The sequence below is a fragment of the Canis lupus genome, chromosome 16 (assembly GCF_011100685.1).
Source record: "Canis lupus familiaris isolate Mischka breed German Shepherd chromosome 16, alternate assembly UU_Cfam_GSD_1.0, whole genome shotgun sequence".
Taxonomy (NCBI): Eukaryota; Metazoa; Chordata; class Mammalia; order Carnivora; family Canidae; genus Canis; species Canis lupus.
Window position 1 is genome coordinate 41,728,927 of NC_049237.1, and position 17,166 is coordinate 41,746,092.

The 17,166-nt window shown below is 38.1% G+C and overlaps 1 protein-coding gene across 3 annotated transcripts in view; it reads left to right on the top strand.

The window, feature by feature from the left end:
• SLC7A2 (solute carrier family 7 member 2) overlaps positions 1 to 17,166 on the top strand; it is a 68,316-nt gene that overhangs the window by 29,825 nt on the left and 21,325 nt on the right. For all 3 annotated transcript variants that reach the window (XM_038560263.1, XM_038560265.1, XM_038560264.1), the window contains exons 2-3: positions 13,775 to 14,165; positions 14,638 to 14,793. In XM_038560263.1, coding sequence (XP_038416191.1) covers positions 13,790 to 14,165; positions 14,638 to 14,793 — 532 coding nt within the window. In that variant the 5' untranslated portion in view covers positions 13,775 to 13,789. The remainder of the gene's footprint in view (positions 1 to 13,774; positions 14,166 to 14,637; positions 14,794 to 17,166) is intronic.

Here is a 17,166-nt window from a genome sequence, read left to right on the forward strand (position 1 = left end):
TCAGCTGTCCTTACTTGGCTCGTTCTAGCAAACTGGTTCCTAGGAACCAATTGCCAGTCCTTTATGTTAAGCCAAATAAATCCTATTTCGAAGTGATGGTATCTAAATAGGTGCAATCTTTTTTTACACCAAACAAGTGGTCTTGGTCTCACCACCCTGCAGAGTACAAGGGAAAGTTAATAGCACTACCCAAGTGCCATAGGACCCAGTCCCTTGGGTGGGGGAGGTCATATTCAAAGAAACACTGACCAGCTGCCAACAGTATACCTAAATGGAATTTCAACTTTCCCTTGTACCTCTTGAAGGACATCCAGCTCTTACCCCACACCAGCACTTCCCCCTCTTTCCATCTTCTCCCTGCCAGAGGACGTTCTCTGAGCTGTAGGTGTTCTCCTGCTCCCCTCCCCTCCCCCCACCACCAGCCCTTTATTATATAAACCAGCCTGGCTTCTTGGCTTTAATTTCTTTAAGTGTGTGGTGTGTGTTTTTTCACTTCTTTGAGTCAGAAGGAAATTCAGAAGCCGAGAGAGAAAAAAGCAAGACAGACCCTTCCTGCTGTCTCTGCAGTGGCTGGGAAGGCCTGGGGAGGAGCCCTCCATAGACATGACCTGGGGTGACCATAGACATGATCCATAGACATGATCTGGGGTGACCAGAAACACCGTGGCCAATAAATCTTGTCACCTGTATATGGGCAAGAAGGCAAATGTGCAAGGGGTAGTCGGTGGACAGATTGGACTACGGCATTCCAGTGGAGAATAGCAAAATAGAAGGTCAGGAAGAAGGCAGGCTGAACCCCAGGGCAGGTGGGGAGGTCATGAAGCCCAGGCTCACCTGTTGGAGTTGGAGAGATGGCAGGAGGCATGCTAGATACAAGTGTAAGCAAACAGATCCAAAGTATTAAAGGTCAGCTCACTCCGTCTATTTCATAATCCTCTGTTATTTTGGAGTTATTTTTTTAAATGTCTTTCCAAGCATATTTTAAAGTTACAGACATTATTAAACTCTTTGACCAAAATAATTATTTTCACATCTCTGCACAGCATGCTTTCAAAGAGTTGCTTCCTCTCACTGGCATCATGTAAAGTCAAGATTAGGACATAACAGTGCTGGTTTCCTGGCTGGAGCTGGATTCCTAGCCCCATGTGTGATATTTCTCTCTCTGCATGTTGGTGCTAAACACTCTGAAGGTCAGATGAACTTTGCAAAGCAGCAAAGGAGTGTGTGAGGATGAAGGAAGCTGATTTATCTTTTTGTTACATTCTTGTTTTACTACCCTACATGTACCGTTGCCCCGTTGTAATACAGAATACTTATAGAGATTTTAGAGGCAAGAAGGCCAAGATAATAGTTTTTAATAGGGGCTAACAAAAAGGATTAAAAATGAATGTTTTTTAAAAGAAGTTTGAAAATCTCTATGAGTAGGACATATATGTATACCTATATTTTAGATTTCTGCTTAACTGGTAGGTCTTATAGTGCTTTTTGTTTTTATAAATTGTATTCCTTGCAGAGCCCACTCTTCACATGTTATCTAAATAATTTATTTGTATAGGGCACTCTCATTAATCAGCCATTACCAAGTAGAGTTTTCAGCAGATTAAGAGACCATTTGAATTTAAATTGTAGAGCAACTTAAGCCGTTGCTATTGGAAGTTAAAAATCAAAATAGATGTTTCCAGGAATTTCTGATTAAGGATTTACAGATTCATATGATTATTTCAAGGATTTGTTAACGATTTATTAGGGAAATAACTTCAGTAGTTATTCATTATTTATACAAAATTCAGGATCTTTTTCCCAAAAAAAGTAAATTTTCAAATAAAGTAAGGAAAAGGAAAGATCAAACTTTGAAGTGATTGACTTTATTTATTTTTAAAAATTTTATTTATTGATTCATGAAAGACACAGAGAGACAGGCAGAGACATAGGCATAGGGAGAAGCAGGATTCTCACAGAGAGCCCTGTGCTGGACTCAAGTCCCGGGGTTCGTGCCCTGAGCTAAGGCAGACGCTCAACCGCTGAGCCACCCAGGTATCCCAAAGTAATTGATTTTAAAAGTGGCTGATTATATAAATTGTCAGAATTTCAAAATTAGTTTTTAAAGATTAAGGATGCTGCTTTGTTCTGAGGACTAGTTAAGCAGTATTCCATTTTTTTCTTCTTTCTTCTTTTTTTTCAATGACTTCTAGAGTGAAAGTATGGATAAGGAATCGGATTAGTCTTGGCTCCTGCCAGGAAGTCCCCAGGCCCAGCCTGAGTCCAAACAGGGTGCACCCTCCTCTCTGTCCCCATAGTACCCTGAACTTCCCTTACCTTCAAGCATACTACATGGTCATGGCCAGTGGTGTTTGTCTTTCTCCCTCAGCCTGTATCCTCATGCCCCTTGGAGTGTTCTTTAGAAATTGCATTTACTTTCTTAAGTAAATTTCTATTTAAATTCCAGTTAGCAGTTCCAGTTAACTAATATTTAATTAAATATTAATTCCAGTTAACTAATATTTAAATATTAGTTTCAGGTGTACAATATAGTGATTCACCAATTCCATACATCACCCGGTGCTCATCACAACAGGTATATTCCTTCATTCCCATCACCTATTTCATCCATCCCCCACCCACCTCCCCTCTAGTCACCATCAGTTTGTTCTCTATAGTTAAGAGTCTGTTTCTTGATTTGTCTCTCCCTCTCTTTTTCCCTGTGCTCATTTGTTCTGTTTCTTAAATTCCACATATAAGTGAAATCATATGGTACTTGTCTTTCTCTGAGTTATTTTGCTTAGCATAATACATTCTTGCTCTGTCTACGTTGTTGCAAATGGCAAGATTTCATTCTTTTTTAAATGGCTGAGTAGTTTTCCATTCTAAGTGTCCATCCATGGAAGAATGGAAAAGAGATGTAATATATATACACATATATATATGTAAATTGCATTTAGAACATTTCCTTTTTCCTTTTTGAAATTGTAAACCTTAATCTTTTAGAGAAATTTGAAGTTCATTCAGCAATTGATAGGTGAAATTCAGTCTATGCAATAGTACTACAAAAATTAAGAAAAAGTTTGGTGAAAACTCAAGTTGAAGAAATTGTTGGCAGTAATGGCATATTAATAAGTAGAATATATGCGACAAAAAATGTCAGACCTTGGTGTTAAGGACCTCATTATTTCAAGTTATTTTAGTTTAAAATTTTTTTCTTAATTTTCACCTTCTAAACTTAAATCTTAGAGGCTCTGAATCGTGATGATGAAGAACTGGCACTGTTTTAATTACTTTCTCTGAACACAGAATAGAAATGTTTTATTCAGATTTATTTGAAGCCAACATGAACTTCCAAACCGCTCTCAGCCAATAGCAGTTTTTCAGCAATCTGCCAACATGTCATTGCTAATGATAAAAAAATCTCCGGCGACACATTGTTTCTGTATTTTAAGAAGTATCACATCAGAGCATGCTTTGCAAAATTGAAAATATCGTTTCAAAAACGACAATTTTTCAAGAAGGTGACTTTCCAGCCAAACCATAAACCATGACTGCACAGCATAGTATCTGTCTAAATTTTGTGAACTTGAACTAAAAATGAATCTGAATTCTGCTTGAATTCCTTTTCTGCCACAGTTTGTTGAAAGGAATTTTGCTTAGCATTAAAACAAAAGTGGTTGAATTCTAACAATTAATTAAATTAGTTAGCTTTCAAGGGAGGGTGCAGGGTGGTGACTTGAGAGGGATACTTTGGCTGTGTTTGGAAAGAGAATGATTAGAGGAAATCAGAGTGTTCTGAAGTATTTCTTCAGACAATAAGAGCTTTCATGTATTTTTAACACACCTCCTAGTCCATGAACATACTTCTAGATTCTTTAATCTGAAATTCAGCTAACAATTTAGAAATAAGTAAAAAATCTTCCTCAGCAATGGCTCTCAGCAGGAGCCTGCATTTGTCCAGTTCATCTGGATTTTTTGATATCCTTGAGCTGGCTCTAATTTGTGTGAACAGTGGCCTAAAATCAGAATTAAGGAAATAGTATATATTTGTTTTTAAACAGGAATACTAATACATCACCCTCTTAACAAAGATGAGCAGCTTAGGCACCTGTTAGCACAGCAGATAGCCATTAGAGAATTCAGTAGCATTTCTAAATTGTGGCAAGATTGGAGCAACAGCAGTCAATGATTTAGAGATTTATAGTTTAGTTATCTAGAAATCTCATTTATTTAGAATACCTTGTTCCACAAAGTCACCATACCACATATTACCGTGTCTGTTTTCTGAGTATACAAAGAGCTAGACATGGAAGTTTTAACTATATTCTAGAAGCATATACTTAAAGTTACTCTGCATTTATTTTCTCATGTTTAGAATGGTAGTACAAGTTTTTGGTGATGAAAACAAAACAAAAAATTATCCATGTACGGTTTTGCTGAAGTTATTCTGACATTATTTTTTCATTCCCATTTATTGTCATCTATAAACTACAATTGCCCCCAACATGGTGATCGGGGCACCAACCTTGTTCATAGTCAAAAGTCTAGGTGTAACCTTTGACTCCCCCAAAACTTTACTACTAGTAGCTTAATGCTGACCAGAAACCTTATAATATAATATATTATATATAGTTAACACATATTTTGTATTTTGTATCTATTATATCAGTATTCTTACATGAAAGTAAGCTAAAGAAAGGAAAATGTTATGAAGAAAATCATAAGGGAGAGAAAATACATCTATAGTGCTGTACTGTATTCAAAAAAATGTGTGCATAAGTGGACCTGTGCAATTCAAACCTGTGTTTTTCAAGGGTCACTGCATACACCACATGAAGTTGGAATTTTAGAAGTTCTCCAAATGACAGTATAGCAGTCTACCACCTACGCCTATGAACTTGTGTGTCCCTGTACCACCTTGTCCTCCTTCTTGATTCTTAGGGTAAAGATGGATTTCTCCTTGTACTGACTGTTCATCTCAGTTCTGGATCTCAGTCTTCCACATCTCAAGGACCTTCTTGATCCATTCCTCCCGCCCCCCTCTTATATGTTATCTCTGTCTCTCCTAGCATTTTCCCTTCAGGGTCTAAACACAGTAAATTCCTTCTTTATACAAAGTCTCCCTTCGACTCCATGGGCCCCTCATGTCATATGCTTGAAGAAAACCACATAAACTTGTCTTTGTTTCCCCACCTTTCCTTATTTTTCAGCCCAAGGCACCTGACTTACACTCCCCACAAAGCTGCAGAAATTTCTCTTCTCAAGGTCACCAAAGACTTCTTTGTCACTAAATCCTAAGATCATATTTCATTCCTTCTTTTCAAGCACTGTCTGACCTTGTTGACCACTCTTTCCTTCCTCGAAGGCTCATTCCCCTTTTGGGTCAGAACTTCTGGTTCCTTCTACCACTCTTGTCTCTTCTCAGCCCCTCTATGGGTTCTTCTTTGTCGTTTTCTTCCCATTCCTTAAATGTGTGGATCTTTGGTGTTTTGTTCCCTTCCCTTCTCATGTACAATCTCTCACTGGGTGATACTGTCCCTTTAATTATTCTCTCTGTGCTGATAATTCTCCTGTCTCCTGCCTTCTGCTCTAGAGCTTTCTTGACCACATGACAGTCCCATACAGATCTAAAAATCAGGGGGGTCAGAAAGAACCTTCCTCTCTCATTCCTTAAGTGAAGGACACACAAACCATCTAGAAGCCATGGGCCCAAATACCATAGTCACCAACTTCTCTTTCCTTCACCTCCCAAACAGCTCAGAGATCCATCCACTTCACCCCACTGCCTTCACCCCAGGGTCACAGTCCTTTGTGCCTTGATCATTGCAGGAACATGATTTCCTTTCTTACTAACTCCAGTCTTAATTTTTCCCATCCTTTCCCTATAATATAGTCAAAACGATAAACAGTTTTCAAGTTGTATATCTGGCTTAAAGTCCTTCAGTGATTCCCCACTGCTTTCAGGATAAAGTCCAAACTCCTTGTGTGGCCTAGGGATCCCTCTGCTTACTCTGTTTTCCTGTAGCTTCTCCTCATGCCCCTAAGCTCTATAGCATATTGAACCACCTTCTGTTCCTTTGGCCTTGCCATTCCCTCCACCCAAAACACTCATAATTCCGACTGCTCCCTTCCCAACCTCCTTCTGCCACTACATTTGGCAACTGCATTCAGATGGCCAAATTCAGCTCATCCTTCTCTGACTCAGGAAACTTAACCTTCTACAATGTGATAAAATACCTCCTGTGCTTCCTTTGCTAGCCCTCCTTTCATTAAGTGAATAATTGGTTTAAACTCATTGATGACAACAATGTTTTGAACGTCTTGAGTAAGTACTGTAGAACCCTTGTTTGCTATTGCTAGGAACTTGACCAGGTGTAGGGTGCTCTTTGATCAATAGTGGACAGTGGAGAAATAGTGTTCTCGGGAGCCCAGATTGGAAGTATGTAAGTCCAAGAAGAAAAGATTTTGTTCTGCCTTGTAAAAGGCTGTGTTTAAGAGAGAGGGTATGTATGTCTGTAGGTAAGTAGAAAAGACAGGACTAATGTATGTTAAACTCAACTGAGTACCTTACTGGAAAAATATCTGAATAAATCAAGTTATCCCATCAGCATACCTGCTCTTGGAAAGAAGAGGGATTATCAGGAAATTCACCAGAAATGGGAGGAAGTAGTGAAAGACTTGAAGGGTTGAAATGAAGTGGAACCCAAGAGAGTAGGATGTGCTGATACCACCTTAATTTTCTTTAGTAGCTTCTGCTTTCAAGGAACAGAGACCACTCAAAATAGCTTAGGTGAATAGTGAGTTTGTTGAGATGACTCAGGGGACTCTGCACACCCAAAGTCAGGAAGGACGACAAGGCTTCAGGGAAGGGAGAAGTGGACCCATGCATTCCCCTCCTTGTCTCACCGCTGGGGTGGCAGGTCTCTCTCTCTGCTCCCCTGAATCACTGCTTTTGCTCTCAGCCACTTGGTTTCCACATGGTGTCAGCCTGGCTCCCAGTCTGCATGACTTCGGCCTGAGCACTAGACCATCGACCCTTTCAGTTGTATTATTCAGATTTTCAAGAATATTGAATGAGCGTACTCAGCCTTTAGATATGTAACCCTGAGTCAGGGGCCTATCTCTGGTCTGGTCAGCTGTGGCTTGGGAGTGGCAGGAGAGTGCTGTGGGATCTTCTTCTTCCTTAAAGGAGGTGTGGGTAGGTGGGTAATGACAGCTCCCTGGCAAGATGGCAGGAGTTCGTGGTTGTGAATAAAAGCTTCGGAGTCACACAAGCAGGGTTCATCCCTCATTCCACCTGCTAACTAATTTTGCCTAGCCTTTTTCTGTCTCTGTTTCCTCCTCTATGCTGTGAGATTCACAACAGTCCTGATCTTGTATGGATACTGTGAAGATTCTTGAAGGAGTAAACTAGAAGGACATGGCATATGGAAAATACTGAATGAATGCTCATCAGTTTCATCAGGATAGCTCTTAGAGAGTTGGGGTGGGTGTGCAATCACTTTGGGAAGGTCCTCTCCTGATGTTGGAAATGGTACATATAAGATGACAGGGCCTAGCAGAGGACACTTCCTTCCATAGCTGCCAGGGGAGAGGGAACAGGTGGTAACCTCTGGCATTCAGAGTGATTTATTAGCCAGAGATTGCTAAAACCTAACGGGAACGGGCGTCCGCCTGGTACCAAAGTGTGCCACCAAGATCCTTGACTGTGGAAGTGGGTGCTGACTGGGCAGATACTCTGGTTACCAAGGTGCTGAGGGCTCTGGCTTCTTTTCTTTTTTTTTTTTTTTACTTTCCCTCTTTTCCAACCTAAAAACTGATGCTAGAAAACTTATTTTTTTTAAAAGATTTTATTCATTTATTTGAGAGAGAGAAAGAGAGAGAGAGAATGGAGAGAGAGAGAGAGAGAGAGAGAGAGAGAGAGAGAATGAGTGGGGGATGGGAGGGGCAGAGGGAGAGGGAGAACCAGACCCTCACTGAGCAGGGATTCCTCACAGGGAGGGGGCTCAATCCCAGGACCCTGAGATCCTGACCTGAGCAGAGGCAGATAATTAACCAGTTGAGCCACCCAGGCACCCCTAGAAAGCATAATGTTTTTTAATTGCTCTGCATCTATCTAAATGAGACAGCTAGATCTGCCTTATTCCTGTATTTTTGCCTTTACTAAATAAAGCTAAATGGGTTCAGATTGTAAAGTACCTTTGCAAACTCTACCAGCTTTTCATTTGTTGGATGTCCTTAGGAAAGATGCTTATCTCTCTCTGGATTTTGTATCAGAAAGTTTGAAAAAGTTTAACTTCCTTATAGTACTGATTTGATATAAAAGGGAAGCAAATTTAAATGCCATTGCTACATTGATTATTGGCCTGAATTGGGTCATTAACTTTTACTTATTTCTACATTTGTGTTCACCTATATGAGAAAACTTTGGAGGAAGATATTGTTCAGAAAATTTGATTTGGGGAAAAAGGTAAGCTTTGGACCAAATATAAATGTATATGAAAAAGTATTTTGGTTTTCAAAAAAAAAAAGAAATGTTTTAGGCTTGAATGCAAAGGTTTGTTGTTGTTTGTTTTTGTTTTTTACTAATGAAAGTGAGCAGTTAACCATTTTGTACTATCCCTTAACCTGAATTATATTTTTGATATATTTTTTTGAGAAAGTAATCTCTTACACTTAAGTAAAAAGAATGAAAGTCAATAATTTCATGATATTATGTCCATATCCCTCCTCTCCTTTTCACTAAATTATTTAACCTACAGTATAATTTGAAAATATGCTTTTGAACTTTAAATTTGTAGAAATGTGACTGACACTGGGTTTGAAGCTTGCAGCCCCAAAGCTCTAGGAAAACACATTGTGGCAGAGATACCAGTTCTCTATGGTTTAATTCCTTTTCCCTTATCTGTCCAGAAACAGAAAGTGCAGATTGTCTCACCATGAAACTAGCAACTCAAATGAGGCGGGAAGAATTGGTGAGGATTCTGAGCAGATAATTTGTTGAGAATTTGTTGGACAACCCGCCCCCCTGTCTGGCTGCAGCTGCTTTTTCCTATAAGATTTATTGTCAGGGCCTGTGATACTGATACAGAGGATTAAGTGTGAGATTTCACTTAGGGGAGGAGAGGAAAGATTCGTTTCTGTGAGACTAAATACTACATCAAACTTTTGAGCCCAAGTGAAAATCCAGGATCAACTTTTGACTGTATTTAGCAGATTCTAAAAGATTTCTGTGGTTAGTTGAAAGGAAGTCTGCTCTGTGGCATTGTCATATCATCAGGGCTAGGAATTTACTTGACCTAAAATTTTATACTGTCAAGTTTGTAACCTGGGTTGAAGAAGTTTGAGGTGGAGGTGATTCCAAGTTTCTAAGAAAGTAGTTTAGTTCCTGGCAAGAATTAATAGGGCTCCAGTAGGGAATTAGGTGTCTTGAAACAATCATACTTAGGGTTAGGGGTGAGGGAGGGACTTGGGGAGAGCTCACTGTATCATCGAGCTCAGTAAATTCATTCACATATTTTTCTGTGACAGCGTATATCGTAGATCCCTTCTAACCCTCTCTTGGTCAATAGCATTTTCAGATCTAAGCTTTCTTTCAAAAGGTCTCTTCCAAAACCTAGATAATTATCCATTACTATACATTTCTGTAGGAAATACTAGTCCTTGGTCACAATAGCAGTAGCTCACAGTGGATATGATGGTGTGGATCATTGCTCTTGGATAAACTGTGCCCTCCAGACCAATGGAATTACTTTTAGAGGGCAGCCCTGGTGGCTCAGAAATTTGGCGCCACCTTCAACCCAGGGCGTGATCCTGGAGACCCGGGATCGAGCCCCACGTTGGGCTCCCTGCATGGAGCCTGCTTCTTCCAATGCTCGTGTCTCTGCATCTCTCTGTGTCTGTCATGGATAAATAAATAAAATCTTTAAAAAAAATTACTTTCAGAATTCCTGCGTATTCTCTCTGTATAGTTATTTGTTGATGAGACAACCCAGCAAAGCTCAGACAAATTCAGTAGATACAGACCTGAATCAAAGGATAAGGATGAGTAAGAGTTTTTTTCAGCCATGAAAATAACTTGGAGAAGTGTGATAAGGTTATCATAACCATCTCGCAAAAGGAGCAGATCTTTTTTAAGCGTTTTAAAGGAAAAGTTATTAAAAATATGTAAATAATCAAATTCTACCACTGATAGTAGGCCCAGGTATCTTTTTTCCCCTCATTCCCCTGTTGCCATTCTACTTTCATCATCAGTCTCCACAAAAAACGTTATTTTACAAAAGCAGAGTGTTCTTTTTTATTTATTAACTAAACACTGCATGATCTACCTGCCAGGATTTAACATATGTTTGCTTAATAATGATTCATTAAATTGGCCCAGCATGTTTTTACGTTACTTTAATTCCATCCCATTATATTTCTGCAAAATTGGTTTTGTGTCATAGCTTTTGCAATCAGTATTTTATCAGATAGGTGTGCGTAGTTGAGACTGTTTGTGAGGGACATTGTGTAACCTGTTCGTTCTGAGAAGATTTTATGACGTATGCGTTTCTGTTACTCAAAGCAAATGAATGCTTGACAAATGGCAGTTCTGTCGTATTTCCCCAGGGCAACGTAGAAAAACTAATGTAAAATACTTTCCATTTTTAATACACAAGAGGCAGTAGCTATCAGATATCATTAGATTAAAGCTATAAATTCTCTGTAAACCATTTGGCTTCCTATGTAATCTGGAGCAAATTAAATTCATTTTTCTATTGACAAGGATGAGGGTCACTCATGTATTCATTTTGGGTAAATGTTCATGAAAGTGTTCACTATTTTTAACATTTCAGAGAGGTTTGTAATAATGGTTGGCTTATTCCCTTTCATTTTTATGGTGGATTTTGTGTGGGTTTTTTGTTGTTTTTGTCTGTTTTTAGAAATTTCACAAACAGCATTATGGCCATATTACCAGAAAAAAAATTAAGAAAATAAAATAAAAGCTCCTTCACAATCCTTCCACTCACCTTTCTTCTTAGTTTTCCTTGCTTCCTTCTAGGTCCTTTCTCCTTAAATATGCAATCGTTGGAGAATTTGCATCTTTTATTCATAAAAACTGGGGTTGATGAAGTACTGTATCAAGAGCATTTTATTTAGTTAAACGATGAACAGGTATGACTCATTTTGCCCATCACTTGTTTCCTAAAGTTGTAGATGACATGTCCCATTTTCACATGATTTCTTATTTTAAAGATTTTATTTATTTATTCATGAGAGACACCAAGAGAGGTAGAGAGACAGGCAGAGGGAGAACCAGGCTCTTCTCAGGGAGCCCAATGCGGGACTCGATCCCCAGACCAGGATCCCACCCTGAGCTGAAGACAGATGCTCAACCACTGAGCCACCCAGGCATCCCCCCATCTTCACATGATCTTAAATCATTGCTAAAATTCAGTGGTTCTTCATTTCTGAGCACTTTTCAGCAACTTTCAGTTGGCAGTGATCCCTATTCCTTGACCTCTGCACACCTCTGTATAAAAAGACTTGAATGTTCTGGAAGGTCAGCATTTACTGAACACCCCCATGTTCCCTCTCCCCATCTCAGTTGGCTTTATATAACTTCACCTTTTTCCCTTCCTGATTCTTTTTTAAGCAGTTCACTTTATTCCTTATCTTTTAGTTATGTTATCTGAGAAATAGCCCTTTAAGGCCTAGATAGGTGTAGAAATCGATACACATTTGATTTAGAGAAGTATTAGGTTTTCACTTTGGAAACTAGAATATTGGCAAAATTGGAGATGTCTCGTGTATTTGCAAATTTTTCAACAAGCATTTGTGAAGTGTGAGCCTTGGCACTCTGTTAGGTAGTATGGACAACACCAATGTGTAAAACTTTATTTTTACTATCAAGGAATGTTTCACTCATTTTCATATTTCTGTAGGATGTTTCTCTGCGTTCCTTGAGCTAGCTGCTTTCAAAGTCAAGGACTTGCACTTATATTGATATGTAAATAATGTTCAGGGAGTTTGCTTTATCTATGAGGTTTAATGGAAATTGGGTTATTCATCAGAAATGTCTGTGTCTCTTATCAGCATCAAATCATTTAGATTTAACATAGAAAATTCATCTTATTTATTATTTTTAAATAAAATAATTTTAATAATGGTTGTCTTTTATAGTATGAAGGATGAGAAATGTTCAAGGATAAATTTTATAGGATAAAAAGCTCTAAGTTCTTCAGAGAAGATGCAAAGCTGTGATCTCATAAGTTTATGTTGTTGATAATGAGTATAGTGAGACCAAAGGAGACAGCGTTCCGTCTCTGTACATCACTGTGCTCCGGAAGTGGAGTACTTCTGTACTTCTGAAAGTTAAATACATTTCATTTCATTTCATTTCATTTTATTTTATTTTATTTTATTTTATTGTTTTAGATTTTGTATTTGTTTATTCATAAATACATTTCATTTTATTTACTGATAAGCTTCATATACTATTATATTCCTTATTTCTGTTATTTCCCTGTCTGCTGAGCTATATGTCTCAAGGCCCTTGTAGGGTCTTAAAAAAATTTTATAGGTCTTTTGCACACAAGGTATACATGTCTGTTGGAGATCATTTAGAAATATATATTAGCAATATAATATAATATATATTCTATGAAATACATGAAAGTAAAAATTAGCCCCCCATCCAAAGATATCACGGTTAATATTTTGGTATTTTTTACTTCAGACTTTTTATTGTAACACATATATATTTTTTCCTTATTAGGATCCATACTTTGTTTTATAACCTGATAATGTTTTTCAGTGTTAAATTGTTGGAGCCTGTGTGGTTTGGGGAGTAAGTCTTTTCTGTCTACCTTATTCATTCTATTTAAAAAAAAAAAACACATCATATTTGGCATGGGCTTGGGGATTATTTATCTATTTAGAAATCTCAAGTAAATGTAAATAAGCATATGTGTTTTACTACAAATTCTTACTCAAAGCATCGTTGGATAGCAGTTTTGTTTAGAAAAATCCAAGTATGTTTTTTGGGGGAGTTTTTTTTATTCTAAAAGATTCAAATGGCTTCATATTAAAATGAAACAGACTGAAATGAAAAAAGACCTATTTGATAAAGCTGTAAAATACATAATGATGGTGTTTTTTAACCTGCTTGTAGACAATAGCTAGACTGCTAGCCTCATAAAGCTGGAGACCATAAATATGTAGCACGTCATTCTAGACATACTGCTTAGCACAATCACTGGCATGTAATAAGGCATAAAAAATAGGAGTCGAATGAATGAATTGACAAAAAGAAAGATGAGGCAATTCATCCCCTTGTTTGTAGGGAGGACAAATGATCCATGTCCTGGAAGGGATTTCTATCAACAAATCTTTAAAAATTGTAGCAATAACAATGGCAAATCTTTTTAATCACCCAAAGCTTCCATTCCTTTGTTCCCCAAATAAGCCATTTGTTGCAGTTCCTTTTAAAAGGCCATGTATGGGTGAACTCTAAGAAATTCACAGCTTTGACTTTTTCCGTCCTCCTTCTGGTTGCTCTAGGCTGCATTTCTAGTAACGAGTAAAACAAAACCAAGAACAAAACGGTGCCATAATTGTATTAAGAAGCTGGGCAGGGGTGGAGGGCCGGGGGGTGGGAGTGAATGGGTGATGGGCACTGGGGGTTATTCTGTATGTTGGTAAATTGAACACCAATAAAAAATAAATTAAAAAAAAAAAAAAAGCTGGGCCAACAATACGTGGGGATGATGATTCCTGATCTCCTTCTAACCTTCTCCCTTCTCTTCCTCAGGCCATCCACTTCAGAATGATTCCCTGCAGAGCTGCGCTATCTTTTGCCCGATGTCTGATCCGGAGAAAAATCGTCACTATGGACAGTCTAGAAGATTCCAAATTATGCCGCTGCTTATCCACCATGGACCTCATTGCCCTGGGGGTCGGAAGCACTCTTGGTGCTGGGGTTTATGTCCTTGCTGGAGAGGTGGCCAAAGCAGATTCTGGCCCCAGTATTGTGGTGTCCTTCCTCATTGCTGCCCTTGCTTCCGTGATGGCAGGCCTTTGCTATGCTGAATTTGGAGCCCGAGTTCCCAAAACTGGGTCTGCGTATTTGTACACTTATGTCACTGTTGGAGAGTTGTGGGCATTCATCACTGGCTGGAATCTCATTTTATCTTACGTGATAGGTATGTTGCAAAAACAAAAACAAAAAAGATCAATCTAGTTGTATGGAATAGTAGAACTAGCACTCCTGAAGCAGAGATCCTTGTAGGTGTGCATTAGTGACTACGTGATCATGACTGAATTACGTGACCACCCTAGGTCCCATTTATCTCACCTCTAAAATGTTTCCTACTTGCAAAATTCAGTGATTCTGCTTCCTCTCTGAATACACTTTTTAGTGGGTTTGAAACTTGCTTCTTAAAAACACCCCATAGTTCTTAAATGCAAATAAAGTTAGCTGATTTCAGTTATGAACTTGAACATTCAGTTACTAATGTATAATTGTAAAATTATCAAGACAATTTTATATGTGATTAAAATTTTCAGTTCTGTCCAAACTAACCCAAGTTCATCCCAGAATAGATAGCAAAGGATGTTCTGTTCATCTTCTCCCAGTGACCCGTTCATTCTCTAAATGTTCTGTGTTTTGGGAAGGTACATCAAGTGTTGCAAGAGCATGGAGTGGCACCTTTGATGAACTTCTTAGCAAACAGATTGGTCAGTTTTTCAGGACATACTTCAAAATGAATTATACCGGCCTTGCAGAGTATCCTGACTTTTTTGCTGTGTGCCTTATATTACTGCTAGCAGGTAAGAAAACCAATTACATTCCTCCCTGAGATGAGCCAGATTAATTATCCCAGGAAAATAAGTAACTACTGGATTTGGGGCCTGAGTTCTCAAAACACGTGGCATATTTATATGTTTAGGGAACTGTTAGGTGTCCGTGGGCCTCGCCACCAGCTGGAATCACATTTTATATTATATGATAGACATATTTTTAAAATAAATCTATATTGTGTGGAATGGTCGAAATAGCACTTCTAAGTAAATGGTAGTTGGAATGCACTAAAGAGTAAGATAAGGCACATCATTATAATACCAGTTGGAGATTTGCAGGAATGACTGAAGTTTCAGTAAGAAAGAATGTATAATTTTTGTCATTATTTTATCTCGTTAGCTACAACTGAGGGTATTTGCGAGCATACCATTTCTGGAAGAATTTCTGTCTATTCATGCCTTCGTCTATGTAATGTAGGTATTTAGCTGAAAAGGAGGCATATTCAAACCACCTATCATTTTTGAATGTAGACATTATGTAGATAAACTTGATGCTAGTATTTTCCCATTTTTTCTAGCCATGTAGTCTAGTGGTTTAGAAAGGCGCAGGAATTAGAATTAGAACAATCAGGTTTTCAGTACTACTTTGCCACTCACTATCTTTGGAACATTAAGTGGTATAATCTTTCTGTGACTCAGTTTCCTCATCCATAAAATGGGGATATGACTGTCTATCTTGTTTAGACTTCTTGCTCATTATATAGTAAGAAGCTGGCAGATAGTTGTATTTTGTAGGCATAGTTAATCCCTACTGCCACCTTATATTTGTTTTAATTATTTAAACATTTTCTATTTGGATTACTATCCTCACTGGCACGCCTGCTTAAATCAATCAAAGTTTCACTCAGAATAAAATCTGTACTCTTACTTCTTACCTGATATCCCCTGGACAGCCCGCCCCTTGTTTTCCTATCTAACCTTCTCTCCAGCTACTTTCTCCCTTGCTTACTACAAAAATGTGACAGAAATATCTTTCTACGATGAACTTTTTACTTATACAATTATATGATTTTAAAAATAGCTTTACCCTTAAAAGAGTTAGTCATTCATTAAATATTTTATTTAGGGTTAGGAACATCAACAAAATTTATAGCTCTAACATGCTTGGCATTTTATCTGTAAAATCAAGAAAGATTACAACAATTGTTTTCAACAGGTGATAGATTTCATTTGTTTTGGTTTCTAAACAGCTTAGCTAACTAACACTAAGTTACTTACATCATATTTTATTTAGGGATGGTTTCAATGATCTTAACATATTCAGCTTTAATCTCAAAGCGATGAGAAGCATGTAGCTGTGACACATAATTATGAAGGTCCATGGCAGGACTCAAGCCTTGGCCTGCATCATTGCCCTGTGTCATTGACCAGTGTGCTTTTACTTTAAATATAGGCTAAGCTCACATGATACCTTTGTCCCTAGGATCTCCAAAGATCAGAACCTCTGATTATAAATTTTAATTTCTATTGTAATACCAACTGTCTTGTCAGCTAAAGCTTTTGCTTTGTTAAAGACCCAGGAAAGTGCATGCAGTATTTCGAGGAGATATTCATTGGCATATAATCTATTGGCAGAAAGTAGGGATCCCAGAATAGAGAGTGCACGTGGGGTATTGGGAAATTCTCATAAAACATGTGAATGGCTTTGTTATTTTCCAAGTGGATAGTGGTACAGTGTATAGTGTGTATTTCCAAAGTGTGTAGGTGTATAGTGGTTTCTAGTGTGACGGAGCCAGTAAGTATACTGTTCATGCACTATCTTTTCTCCTATTTTTACTTCCATTATTGTGAAATTCTGGGAATTTTACCGATAGAGAAATGAAATTCAGCTTTCCTCATCTCTACTTGAGTAATTTTGCTTATTTGATCCTGGATGGTATAGATTTGTGGAAGAAGCAAATAGATGTGGACATAATCCCTGAGTATCACTATCTTCTCCCCAGTAGTAACAAGTATCTTTGGTCCATAATTCATATCCTATATAAAATGTATTAAAGATAAAAATGTGATGAGAGTGCCTGGGTGGTTCAGTCAAGCATCCGAGTCTTGATTTTGGCTCAGGTTATGATCTCAGGGTCATGAGATTGATCCCTGCATTGAGCTCCATGCTGGATGTGGAACCTGCTTAAGATCTCTCTCCCTCTCCCTTCTCTGCCCCTACTCCCCACTTGCACATGCTCTTTCTCTTTGTTCTCTCTCTCTTCTAAAAAAAAATACATGCACACACATATATATGATAAATACAGTCATGAAAGTACTAGAAAGAAACAAAGGTAAATGTTTTGTGGTTAATATTGGGAAAAATCTTTCTAAAGGTAGAAAACTAAAGAGGAAAAATTTATG